Below are 14,079 nucleotides of genomic sequence, written 5' to 3' on the forward strand. Positions count from 1 at the left end.
TATACTCAATAGTAGTAATTTGTAACATGGAGTAATTCTTCTCAGATTAAATTACTACCACAGCCACCCTAGGTTTAATTACCTTACATACTTGGTAGAATTTATTCTTATAGAAACAAAATAAATTTAAGAAGATTTAGGCACACACAAACAAAAACAGTGCCCTAGATTTAGGATAATTGCACAGGACCCATACTTAAGTTTTGATACAGGTGGGCTTCACATCCTAGGTCCTTTTTGTCACTTCGAAATAATGGTGAATTCAAAATATAGGCACTGAAATATATTCTGTTACCAAGCAAACCCCAGTTTTCATATAATTTCCTATCTCTATCCATGGTTTATAATTTGAGCCAGATGATTATTGGACATACTAAAGCAGATAGAAAGAATGGTTATAGTTATCTCAAGGTATTTGAACCCAACTCTCTCCCCCTGGAGGTCTGGGAAAGAGAATGTACATTCCCAGCATAATGGGAGGCCTTGTTTGGGACTATCCCAGGTTGTCCTGGGGCTACCCCAGGAATTAGAATTTACCAGGTGACAATTTTCTCTGTTAAAGAGGATCTTTTCCTCTGTAGGATTCAGAAAAATATATTTCTTGGTGCCTTCACTTATGTTCATGCTATGTACGAAAATATATAGCAATTCTTTTTATTTCAAATCCTCTCTCCCCTTCTCTTTCCTTCCCTTTTTCCTCCTTCCTTCCCTTCCTCTCTTCCTTTCTTCCTTCCTTCCTTCTATTCTCTTTTTAAAAATAGAAGCAATCTGAATATTTCCGTAAACTCAGAGAAAGCCTGTGCAGGAGGAGAACTTTAATATGCAAGTAATAGAAGGCAGCATATGAAGCAAGGTCTGGAGAAAAATAGAAGGAATGGGGTATCAGAGATGTATCTTCCCTTTGGCAGGGAAGTAAGAGACATTTCTCAGGGACAGAAACAAAGGGCAAAGATTCTAAGATATAAGAGGGCTTGTGTGACTGTGAAGAGCTGTTCATAAACACTGCGTTTTCTACTTGTGGATAGGAGCAGGGGATTTCCATATAGAAAAGGTTTAGCACTACCTTGTGGAGAATGTGATAGGGAGAAAGGGTTACTTATCTGAGATTAGTAATTGTAAATTGTTATCTACACAATTTACAAGTATGTGAGTGTGTGTGTATGTGTGTGTGTGTATGTGTGTGTCCCCATGTGTGTCCAGTAGTGCTCAGAGTGGAGGCAGAGAAAATACACAGTTGGGTAGAATCCAGAATTGAAAACAGACTGTGTTGATAATAGAAGGAGTAAATGGAAGAAGAGTCTATGAAGGTAGAGGGAATTGTTTAAATGGAGACCTAGAACTAGCAGGGGCAGGTAAGGGGAGTTGGAAAGCCAGCTTCCCTTGAAGAGTCAAGGTGGGTTGAAGGACTGTGAATGAAATAATAATAAACCAACCACTATCAAATGCCTTTTATTCCTTTTCTCCTTTTGAAGAGTCTCACCTGAGCTCACTTTGGTGCACTTTCAAGATTTAGCTTTTTAAAAATACAGACAAGATCATATCATATTGTAGTTACTATTTTTACAGTGTTTTTTAAAAAATATCAGTACATTTAGTCAATCTTTACATGTATATATTCTTTTTAATGGCTGAAAAATTCATCACAGGGGTATTCTTATTAATGATTCTTTAGGTTGTTTCCAGTTTTTTTTCTTCTATTGAAAATCATACTGTTTGTGAGCCGAATACTAAACCAGCTCTGAGAATTCAAAGACCAAGAAGACGTAGCCTTGCCCTCAAGTAGCTTGTAATATATTAATATTTACTGAACAAATACATTTTTTCTTTGAGTGTCGAAGGACACTGAGTAGTGATCAGGATGTTAACTAATTAGGAGATGATTGTGAGTGATGATAGTGATGATGGTGATTTTGAGGCATTAAGTGTTTCCAGGGCCTGAATGTTGACCAAATTTATAATTTTTGTAATTAGGAACATCTAAGCTAAGAAAATGATGTACTTTTAATATGTCTTGGCATATTGATTGTTGTCTTTTAAAATAATTGAAAGTCTCTCTCTCTCTCCCCCCCTTCTATATATATATATATATATATATATGATATATATATATATATATGTAATTATGATTTATAAAAGGGATGGAAAAACCTTAGTGTATTTCATTTATTATACTGGTAGCCCTTTGGGGTAGCATTTATAATTAAAATGTATAGAGATGTTGAAGTTAATCTATATTTATCCTTTTACTACAATTTCTGATCATATCAGTAGCCCTCTGAAGTGTGAAATAATCATGGGCATTTGGTTAATGAATTGTGCATTGTTGCTGTTCATTCATGGAATCTGCTCTTTTATTATATTTGATGCTTCACTTAACAACAAATTTTGCTTTCTCTGCATTTGATATGTTTTTACCAAATTATTCCTGATTGTATCCATTAATCTTTAGTCACATTTGACAAAAATAAATTACTGTGATCTTTTAAAGTTACCAGTAATAATTAGATTTTTCAGGACATCAAAGTTTTAGGGGAACCACTAGATGTTTAAGGGCTTGTATAAAAATGTTTGCACAAGCTTTTTGATAAATACTATGCCCAAATGCAATTTGGGTAATGGATAAACAAAGACTCTACAAGGAAGAAAAAAGTCATGAAATCTTCATAATTAACATTTATTTCCATTCTTATCATCTGCATTTTCTTGAGAATCAATTTCCATTTGTTTCATTTGGGAATATTATTTTATAAACATAATATGCACAATTCTCACGCTTTCCTGCAGGTCTCCAGGATCAATAGAAATTGCTTCACTGTTTAACACCTCTGTGTTCTGGGCAGAAATACAACCTTGAAGCCCAGTTGTAGGCACTTTGTCCCTAAAGAGAACTGGAATGAGGAGAATCTGAAAATGTATTCACTCTCCCAAGGTTCTTCAAGGTGTTTTCTTCAGTTCTTTTTGTTCTTTTGTGTGACTTTACCTGTATGTATCAAGGATCACCTAGTATATTTTTGGTTAAAAATTTGATTTATAAATATAACCTTTATGGCTTCTATTCAAATTCCAGAGAGGATTGCCTCTTGCTGAAGGAAAACATTAATTATCATTCTCTTTTTAAAAAATGTATGTACATTTTTAGTTTATGAATGGTGTCCGGCTAGCAATTCAGGAATTCTCACTACAGTTCCTTCAAGTCTACGCATTATAGCACAGGGATTAAGGACTTGGGTTGTGGAATTAGAATGAACTGGGATCACATTTTGACATCATCACTCTCTAGCTTGACTTTCAACAAGTGTCTTAACTTACAGAGAGCCTCAGGTTTCTCAGACACAAATGAAGGATGATAATAACACTCTTCTGCATAAGTAAAAGGGATGTGTATTGCAGAAAAAATGCAGAAGACAGCCATGGAAGATAGTGCATTGTAAGAATCATAGGTCTCCACCCCTCTCATCCCTTCTACCACCACCCTGTCCCACAAAGGAGGAAAGAGAAAATCCTATTTCAGATCAGTAGAATTGTAGCAGATGAAAGTTTGCTGTTTGTTGGACACTGCAGATTATGCCAGATTGCAAGTTTCCACTAAAATTAATCTGGAAATTTAATGTAACTTTAATATAGTGATTTTCTTTGGCAGGAGGCGGGGTGGGCACTTGAGAAACTATGCTAAAGTTTATCTGGAAAGATAAGCCAATGAGATTTACTAGATTAATTTTGCTAAATGAATAGAGGGATAAGTGAAACAAAAGTAAGTGTTTAGAAATAGATCTAAATACATAAAGTTTAGAATACAGTAAAGATAGTGTTTCGAATCTGTCATTATTGGCTATTTAATAAGGGATGTTGGAGTATTCACTTCCCCAAATACACACATACACACACATACTTGTATGTATATTGTTTATCGTATTCTATGTAGAGCAAGGATTTAACAAAATACCACAAAGTCATTAGAAGAAAGTATTGTGAATTTAAAAAAAACAATTGAGTAAGAAAGGGGTTTTTAAGCATGACACTAATAAAGCCATTTTTCGTTTGGAAATGCCTGCTAAATTTGGAAAGTATTTATAACATTAAATGGGGTTTGTGTCATAATTATTTTCAACTTTTCTATATCTTTTAGTATGTCCATGATAAACATCATGTACCTGGATTTTTTTTATACTTTATAGATAGAATCCATCTTTTAATAGGTAAATTTAATCCATTTCCATTTATTTGATTTCCTATGCATTTATTTTGTATTTTTTACCTTCCATTTTTTTCTCTTTGCTTCTTCTTTGATCTTCCTACGTATTAAATCAGTTTTGTATCATGTTCTGTTTCCATATAGTTTTGGCCACCATCCAGTCCCATCTGAGACTTTTCCCAGAACCAAATCAAGGCTTCTGCCCTGTTGATATTAGGCATCCTGCAGATAAACTGCTGAGCCAGCTGGTGGTGCCTTGGCTCAGGTGCTGCTCTCCAGGCTGCATCTGCCTTCCTGTCTCCGGAGCATGTCCCAGCAGCTAGTCGCAGCCTCAGACAGTGGTCAAGAGAAGCCTTTCAAGCTCTTTTCACAAGAGGTGGAGGCCTTCTGCAATCCCAGCATTCAAGTACTAGGCTGGCTCCTTTACCTTTCCTTACAGGGAGGCTCGTATTCGTCTTATTCTTCAGGAACTGAAATCTCGGTTGTCTTTGCCCGTTTTTAGACCCAGAGCCCAGCAAGACAGAGGTTGTTGGCCTGAATACTCTGCTCTGAGTTTCTGCAACATTTCTCATCCATGGAGTTTTTATTTCTGACTCAACCATGTCCTTTAAAAAGATAGATGGATAGATAGATAGATGACAGATAGATAGATAGATAGATAGATAGATAGATAGATAGATAGATATGTCTACATATCTATGTCTATTTTAACTCTCTGGAGGAGTTCAAGGCTGAATTTACAATGCTATATTGATCAAAATTTTATTTATAGCTGTATTTATAATAGCAAAAAAATTGGTATCCGATTTAACAAATTGAGTACACTCAAGGAATTTGTAAGTATTTACAGCAAAATGACTAAAATGTATTATAAATTGAAAAATAGGTTGTGAAGAATGAATTTGTAATTGTATTTGTGTTTCAGGCAAAAAGATACACAGGTTGTACACTTTCGTAAGCATAGAAAGTTTCTAGTGAGATACATGGGACATTTTTCATAGGTAACACTGGTTACCTCTGGATTTTGTATCTAGGAAGCCAGCAATGTATTATTCTCTCTTTTCATCCTTTTATATTGTTCGGATATTCCTCCTCTCTTTGAACGTTGACTGTTTTTTATAATAAAAAAGTAAAAAAGTAAAAGCAACAGCAGCAATTCCTTTACTTACCCCAAACTATATTATTACAATTAATGTTACTACTTAATACATTTTTGTGCCTCCCTAATCCGTGGATACTGTAGGAACACAAAGTATGTTAATGGTATGTTCTGATTTAACATAGTATCTCTATTAATGGTTTATCTGTTTCCTAATATAAACATAGAAATAGGTATTAAATGATCAATCCAACATTATACAAATCTACATCAAAGCCAGGGTTACTTTGTAGCTTTACAGGAGTGTTATTTTTTTTAGAGAAATTGATCCTTCATATAAAATATTCAGCCTTTAGGTTAGTCTCTTTTCTTATTAATGAGAATGGCTTTCTGAAATCCAAAGATTAGAGCCCAAAGCTTTTCTAAAGAAAGATAAACTCCCTTTTTTCTTAAACAACATCATTTTTCCTTCATGGGACATGTGGCTTTAATACTTATGCTGTGGTTCCAATGTATAGAGCATCTAAATTTTTTGATTTGTGTGTTATTATCTTCTTAGTGCCTCTGATAGTTATTTCATAGTGGTTATTCTCCTCTTTCTATTTAAAAAAATATCTAAATAAAGCCACATCTGAAAACTTATTCTAATGAAATAATTAAAGATGCAGACAGTTTAAACAAAAATATCTTGCAGTTCTGTCATAGCGAAGGCAGGAAATAACCCAAATGTTCAAAAATAGGAAATTGAATAAATAAATCATTGTGAATATTTAACACAATAATATCCACACATTAAAAATGAAATGATAGAAAAATATTTATTGACATGGCAAGATGTTTACAATAAACAATGTTAAATTAAAAATATAAATGGACTATATCATACGATCCTATTTTTGTAAAAATGTACGTATGTGATTATATGCATGCATAGAATATGAGAAGGTTTAAACACCCAAATGTCAACTGTGGTTTTCTCTGAGCAGTGTGATTACAGGAGAGTTTTATTTTGTTCTCTTTACTTTTCTGCATTTATTATATTGAGCATGTTTTCATGCATAATAGGATAATCAGTAAAAGGTATTAAAATATACTTCTGTTCTATTTCATGTTGTGAAAGTTAAATGTCGTACCATTCTTCCCCTTAGATGATAATTATTACTTTATATTCATCCAACTGCCTCGATCCACAACTTGGTTTAGTTGGAAGTACTTGGTAGCTTGACATTCTCACTCAGGTCACTTAGAAAAGACAAAGCTGTGAAGAGCTGTATTTAGTTCACACACCTCGCCCACCCAGAAGATACAAATTTAACTTGTTTAAAGATGGGCTGAAGATGATTGAAAAGCAGATTTGACTTTATTCTTCTACTATAACTAATGCTATTTTTATTCCACCTAAGAATTTCAGAGTAATTTCACTCCAAATATTAATACTTCCCCACTGCCATGAAATTCCTGAGAATACCTACTAAAAGCAATCAATAATAAAAACAAAAATATAAAATAATACCACTCTTAAATGTTCTGATTCACCACAGCAGTGATAGAGCTTATTGCTTTCCATAAAAAGTAACTTCTAAAAACAAAAGGAAAACAAAAACCATTCCTCATAAAATTTGGACTGGTTTAGTGAATTACTATAAATGCACAGAGAGGCCTGCCCTTCATTGCCAGACATGTAGGGAGGTTATTCTTTCTACTTTGAGGGAAGATCTTTCTGAGCTCCTCAAATCCACAGCCAGGAATGGTTGCATACAGCCTGGGTACATTATTTTTGATGTCCTTCAAATTTAATTATTTTCCCTAAGAACACAAAATGTTAGCAATAAATGTCACTTCAAAATACTGTTTGCTTCTCTTTGAAAAAATAAAACACTTTTTTTTTTTACTTCCTTGCTTTATACTTAAAGTACAGAAAACTAAGCTGTTAATTTCAGATTAGTCATTTTCGAGGGGAGAAAAAAAGTTTGGATTCCTGTAAGGTGAAACAGAAAGGAACATACTAGATAACAATCGGGTAAGGAATATATTAATGAGAAATGGTTATTTTAAACCGTTCCTGTCCAACAAAAAATAAATCCAAAGCATATAGCATATAGCAACAGTTAAAAAAATTAAAATATTTTTTTCTAGAATAGCTATTTTTGTGTGTGTGTGTGATTTTGAAAACTTTCGGTAATACTTTTAGATTATATAGTGCTTTATTTTAATATATTAATTTAACTATAATTTTGGAGACTAAATTTTTTACGTTTTTTGCTCTGGAAGGAACAGTATCATTTCTTTCTCGAAATCCTGTTGGGTAGCTTGTTGATATTACTTTGGAAATAATGGGACAAGAAAAACAGCCTGATTTGACAGAGAAGCCCATTTTAACTTGTGTTGGTAGTCACTAGGGCTTCTCACATACGTACATGTGAATAACTTTTTAAAATGTCCAATACTTGCAAAAGCAGTTATGAAGCTTTAAAGTGTTAGCTCTCACTTGAATATGCTGAAATATCCTGCTGAGATGGCTTACTAATAATTCCTAGAGTAGTTCCCTGCCTCACACTGTCTGTTTGGGAAAGAAAAAAAAAATATTCTGTTAACACAGCCCTTAAAATTATCATCTTCTGCCTTGTGAGGCTGGAGTTGTCATTGCCCTACTCATAGCACAGGGCACCAGTCCCTTAAGTGGTCTCCTGCATCTAGCTCTTCTCCCTCTCCAGCCCTAACCCCTATCCCTGACATTAGAATAATCTTTCTAGAACGTTAATCTGATCTGACAGCTTAAAACACTTTGACAGGCAGCACAGTATTTCTCAAAACAATATCTGAGAACCTCTGGAAAATTTTAAATTTTATTTTTTTAATAATGATAAAAAACTCAACAAGCATACCCTTGTTCTTCCAAATAGATACCTTGTAACTGAGTACAGTGTTCAAGTTCATGCTTATGTAGCGTGATACCAAATGTCGTACTTTCTAAGGAAGCATTTGATTCTCAAACTGATCCATGACTTGTAGCCATGTTCTCAGAGGCATTTTCTGAGATCCAGCTCTTACTTACTTTTGAGAAACAGTGGCCCACAGGATGGGGTCCAGATGCCCCAATGTGGGTGAAGGAACCTTTACAATACGCTCTTTACTATTCCTCCCTTTGGATCTCCTTCACATCGTTCCTTGTACTTTGCATTCTAGCCCCTCAGTGACAAGCAGCCCCTAAAGAAGCTGAGCCATTTCAAGCATTTGCCTTTGTCTTGCTTAAGCTGATCTTTGCCAGTGATAACTCCTTTCTTCTCCTCCACCCATCTAGAACACTTATGCCTCTGTAGACTTAGCTTTTCTTGAAGACTTCATTCCTAGGTACAACTAAAAATTCTTACCTTGGCTGCAGTTATTGTTCATATAGGGAATTGTGGCATCGATAAACTACCCCCAAAATTTAGTGGCTTAAAACGACAACACTTACCACACAGTTTTAGCAGGTCAGCAGTCTGGGTGTGTCTTGGCCTGAAGCCTCTGTCTCTGAGTCTCCCACAGAATGCAACACTTCCTAGCAACTCATGTGGTCGTTGGCAGGATTAAGTTCTTCACAGGTTGTTGGACCAAGGCCTTAGTTCCTTGTGACCTGTTGACTGGGGCCTCTCTTGGTTCCTTGACTCACAACATTACAGCTTACTTCTTTTGAGCAAGCAGAGAAGGCAAGAGAGGAGGAAGTCAGAATCTTTTGTAACCTAATCACAGAAGTGACATGTCATCGTTGTTGCTGTGTTCCATTTGTTAGAAGCAAGGCACTAGGGCCAGCCAGCATACCAGGGCAGGGGTTTACGTACTAGAAAGTAGAGATTACTGGGCACTAAGACGTCTTCTACCACAGCCTGCAGAAAGCCTTTGGGCAGGCCCAGGTGAGGAGCCATGGGCTGGGGGGGAGGCTGCTTGTTCTCGTTTAGTCTTATGTCCCTGCCTCTCATGGTGCAGGCATCTCGATGCCGTAACTGTGATTCCAAGGTTGAAAGAGAGGTGTATTTTAAATGATCTGGCTCTTAAATATCATTTGAAAGTCAACTCCCTCATCTGATCTTCAACTGAAGAAAAATGGTCTATTTTAGAGCTGGAAGAGCTCTCTGTGTTGGACTTACTAAGAAAAGGTGATATAGCTCACCAAGACAGTGCATTCTTAAGAGATTATAAGTGTAATCTTGACTACACAATTTTGGGTTTATGTTCTGGATTTAACTTCTAACCCAGAGTAAGTATTTTCAAATGTAGCACCTATAAAACTTTGTTGCACTTTGCATGCCTTTTTTTTTTTTTTTTTTTTTGCCTGGGAGCTACTTGACTGCTTGGTCCATTCCTAATTTATTTCCAGCATTAACACTTTGCCTGGTACTTAGGCTCTCAGTATTCTTTTTAAAAATATGTACAAACTTGATATTTTTTCTTTCTTTAAAAATATATATATATAAATCTAGCCCTAAATTTACTAAGCATTGATAGGGTTTTCATAGTCAAGAATTACGGATCTTTCTCTGGCATAAATGCTTAAAAATAATGACCTGAGTCTATGATACCTATAATTTCTGTGTTATTTTACTCATTAATTAGAGCATTAGCAATTTTTGCCCTTGAATCAAAGTTCTCTACTTTTCTCTCCATGGCTTCTAAACATTTTGTCCTTTTGAGTCAAGGGAATTGGCCTGATTTTATGATGACATTTGGGTACGATATTTAAACTGTTAAAAGTTATAAAAACGACCCTTTGGTATTAAATGTAATAAATGGCTCTGAATTGAATACATGCACAGGTTCTCTTATATGAGCCTTGTGAACCCAAACTGCTCCAGTTACATATTCTCATTGTAATTGGATTCTATGACATTCTTTCACCTCCCCAAGAGTATGCCAGGCCATGAAAATTCCTCATGCCTTGGTGTTGATATATACTTTTGAAGTTTCAAATTTCATCTCTGACTAGTGTATAGGACTTCTAGTACTGCCGGCCCAACCTAATCCTGAAGTCTCTGCAAGAAAACCAAACCAAACCAATTTTATCCCTAAGAGATTTTTTTGCAATTCTCAAAGAAAGCAGGGACTAGGGTAGAATGACTTTTAGAATAGACTTATCTTTGCTCAGTGGCACCTTTACCAAAAATATTGTCTTTTCTTTACTCATAGATACTCTGCACTGGGTTAATTTGTCCTGGCTTGTATTTATCTTTGTAATTCAACAATATTGTGCTTGGATGTCTTAAATCAGACCACAAACTCCTCAATATCAGAGGTTAATTTTCTCTCCTGCTGTTTTGATATCTTTGATCTCTTTTCCCATTCTATACCCACAAGAACACCACTCCAGAAATAGGAGCCAGCTGGTTTAGATCTATTGATGGTGCATAGAGTAGATCTGAGATGTGGGGCTGGACCATGTCTGGACTCTTTTAGTGAGGGATGAATGTGAGTTCCAGAGGCTTCGTAATAATACTGAGTTAACTCTCATGGGTAAAGATGTGTGCCGGCACTCCTTGGACATTTTACAAGCACCAGAGTATGTTAACTGCCATGAAATTGCACTGTAATATTTTCTAGTTGTGATTCATTCACAGTTTAATATGCTTCTAGTTCTGGTTTGACTTTTCCCTCAGGAAGAGACTAAAATCTCTTCATTATAATATAGACAGTGTACTGCACTTTGAATACAAATTTATCCATGTTCAGAGTAATTTTTCTTGTGATTGTCTCTACCCTGGAGAAGTGCCTTTAATGAATTACATACAAATTGTGTAATTTAAGAAGTTAATTTGGTTTTCTGGTTACACAGGACTAAAAACAGCCCTTGTAGAAAGAGATGATTTCTCATCAGGGACCAGCAGCAGAAGCACTAAATTGATCCATGGTGGTGTGAGATATCTTCAGAAGGCTATCATGAAGTTGGATATTGAGCAGGTAATTGTGTATGCTGGTTGTTAAACAAAAATTGCGACTATGCTTTTTTCTACCCAATTAAATCAGTTTTTTATTTTTATTTTATTTTACTTTTTTATGGCTTTTCACATTTCTTCCTGTTGAAAATACCTATTCAGTGTATTCTGCTGGAATGTCTTTCAGGAGAGGTACCTGTTCTTTCCTGTAGTATTTTGTTTATGGGTGATCAGAGGCTTTTTCTACACAGGCATGTCAAAGTAGCAGATTTATAAAATCACTTTCAGATGTGTTGCTTTTAACAATTGTGATTGTTTTTTTTATTCCTTTTTTTTTTCCCCCTTTTTGCCAGTAGCCACCAAATTGCTACCTTCCATGCAGTTTCAGGGGAGCTGTGTTGTAATACAGGAGGAGTTTTAAATTGATCCTCTTAACTGCAACTGCAGTCATATGTTCATATTGTCACTGACATAGTCTTAAAGAAAAGATGATCTGAGTCATGCTTTTCTTATGTCACACTTTATTGTGTCCAGTCTGCCACCATTTGAAAACTGCCAAGGCAGTGTGGAAGATGACATTTCCCGGGGGGTAAAAAAAAATCAACTGAACTCCCTATCTGCTTTTTGTATATGAAAAACACAGCATCACTAACTTGACATTGTCAGTTGTGAATCTGTCCTCTTTTCTTAGGTGTCTCTTTGACATCATGATGGCTCAAAGGAAAAGAGCATAGGATTTAGAATCAGATGACTTGTGATGTGTTCCAGCTTACTTATTCAATTTCTATGAACCTCAGTTTTCTTATTGGTAAAATCAGAAAGGCATAATGAGGACCAAAGGAGTTATGAGAGAAGCTTATTTATTTATTTATTTATTTATTTATCTATTTATTTATTTTTAATAATAGTCTATAAAATACTGTACAACTTCTAAGTATTATCTCTGCCTAGTAGTGGAGACAAGAAGAAAACATTTAGCGTGAATAGAACAATCTGTTATCTCTTACACGGGAAAATATAGGGGACTGAGAAAAGGGACAATACAGAGAATGCAAGATAAATTGTTAGAGTAATCTTGTAACTCAAGTCGGGAAAATATCTTACACCTGGGAACTCTGACAGCATGTTTTTTCTCCTATGCAAATACAGTTAAGGTTCTAAAAAATCTTTCAGGTTGACAGCATGATGTATTATTAGAAATTTGATTAGGAGGGAGCTATCCTTGCTCAGAGGTAGAGAGGTTTCTGTGTATCAATCAGTTGGCAGGGTGTCTATTTGCCATTTGAAAATATTATGATCTGTTACTGCCAAACTAATTTTCTCTGTTTTGCTTTTTAGTATAGGATGGTGAAAGAAGCCCTTCACGAGCGTGCCAACCTACTAGAAATTGCTCCCCATTTATCAGCTCCGTTGCCTATAATGCTTCCAATTTATAAGTAAGCATTTTGATATCATCTATATACATTTGTTTTTCAGAGGTCAATAGAACAACACAGTTTTAATGGAAGTACTCCTTCAAGGTGTATTTCTTAATGTAGTTTTAATTGGTCCTAATCTTTAACCCCTTTTAAATATTTTCCTCTGTTGTATTTGAAAGCGTGGCTTTTCCTAAATAACTCTCTACTGATCTACCTCTAAGTGCTACATCTTGAAGCCAAAGGAAACTGCGTCCTGTATTTTTAATTAGTATCTCTTACTGTAGTTTTTAACAGTATATAGAGGAGGAGTTGCATTTGCATTGGGAAACTTAAGAGAATCGTTTGAACCTAACGTGTACCAACTCCAAACCTAAACCATTTGGGGTCATTTTAAATTTCCAAGTTAATCAAAACTGAAATTTTGTTTGGAGGTGTCAGATTATATATTATAAAACCCAGTTTTCCTAATATTGTCAGAGCATCCATGAAGTTGCCTTAAATTGGAATATAGATACTATGAAAAAGTGGATTGCATAACTCTGTTAGCCACATGAGTGCTGTGGGGGCCTAGAAACAGATTTTATAATTTATGTCCGTATTTTCGTCATTGGTTGTTTAGAACATCTTAAGCCAGTGATTCTCTACTCTGGATCTCCATTAGAGTCATCCAGGTTCCCATCCTAGCCTAGTTATATCAACCTCTAGACATATGAAGCCCACGCATCTGTATTTATTTTTGATGCTCCCCAGAGAATTCTAATATGCAGCCAGGTCAAGAACAACTGACTTAGAAGTGATTCATTTAAAGTGTCACCAATTCATTTATTTATAGAGTTTAGCTAGGCTGGTGTCAGAAATAGTCATGGCTTTTCTCCTGTTTCTTTTGCAGTATGTATGCTTCTAGACATACTTTGCTTTTCTTAAATGAAAAGTATCTTACAACTTAAAGTAACATTCTGTAATGTTATACTCTGTTTCTGTTTCTAAAGAAACCTTTCTCCTTATTTATGCTGCAGGTGGTGGCAGTTACCTTACTACTGGGTGGGAATCAAGCTGTATGATTTAGTAGCAGGAAGTAATTGTCTGAAAAGCAGTTATGTCCTCAGCAAATCAAGAGCCCTGGAACATTTCCCAATGCTCCAGAAGGACAAACTGGTAGGAGCAATTGTCTACTATGATGGTATGTGACTTTTTCTTCTTTCTACTTTTCTCTCACTCATGACCCTTACTGTATATTCTTAATGAAATGGTTTTACATTCTTAATTTTAATGCAAACACATGCACAGATGCACTCACCATTTTCTCTGAATACTAGCAGGAAAACTGCGGCCTGTTTTGCTTTTAATATCGTTTATTTTTGTATATTTCTTTTCTTTTTCAATTTCTACCTTGTATCTCATGGTTGGTTTGGTCTATTTTCCATCATTATGAATTTAGACCCCACCTTCATGCCATTTAATTTG

The 14,079-nt window shown here is 35.3% G+C and overlaps 1 protein-coding gene across 4 annotated transcripts in view; it reads left to right on the forward strand.

Annotated features, from left to right (window-relative positions):
* Positions 1-14,079, forward strand: part of GPD2 (glycerol-3-phosphate dehydrogenase 2) — a 125,180-nt gene that overhangs the window by 48,406 nt on the left and 62,695 nt on the right. For all 4 annotated transcript variants that reach the window (XM_039855408.1, XM_039855411.1, XM_039855409.1 and 1 more), the window contains exons 4-6: positions 11,098-11,222; positions 12,536-12,633; positions 13,632-13,795. In XM_039855408.1, the coding sequence (XP_039711342.1) occupies positions 11,098-11,222; positions 12,536-12,633; positions 13,632-13,795 (387 nt within the window). The remainder of the gene's footprint in view (positions 1-11,097; positions 11,223-12,535; positions 12,634-13,631; positions 13,796-14,079) is intronic.

This window comes from Pteropus medius, unplaced genomic scaffold (assembly GCF_902729225.1).
Source record: "Pteropus medius unplaced genomic scaffold, Ma_sr-lr_union100, whole genome shotgun sequence".
Lineage (NCBI taxonomy): Eukaryota > Metazoa > Chordata > Mammalia > Chiroptera > Pteropodidae > Pteropus > Pteropus medius.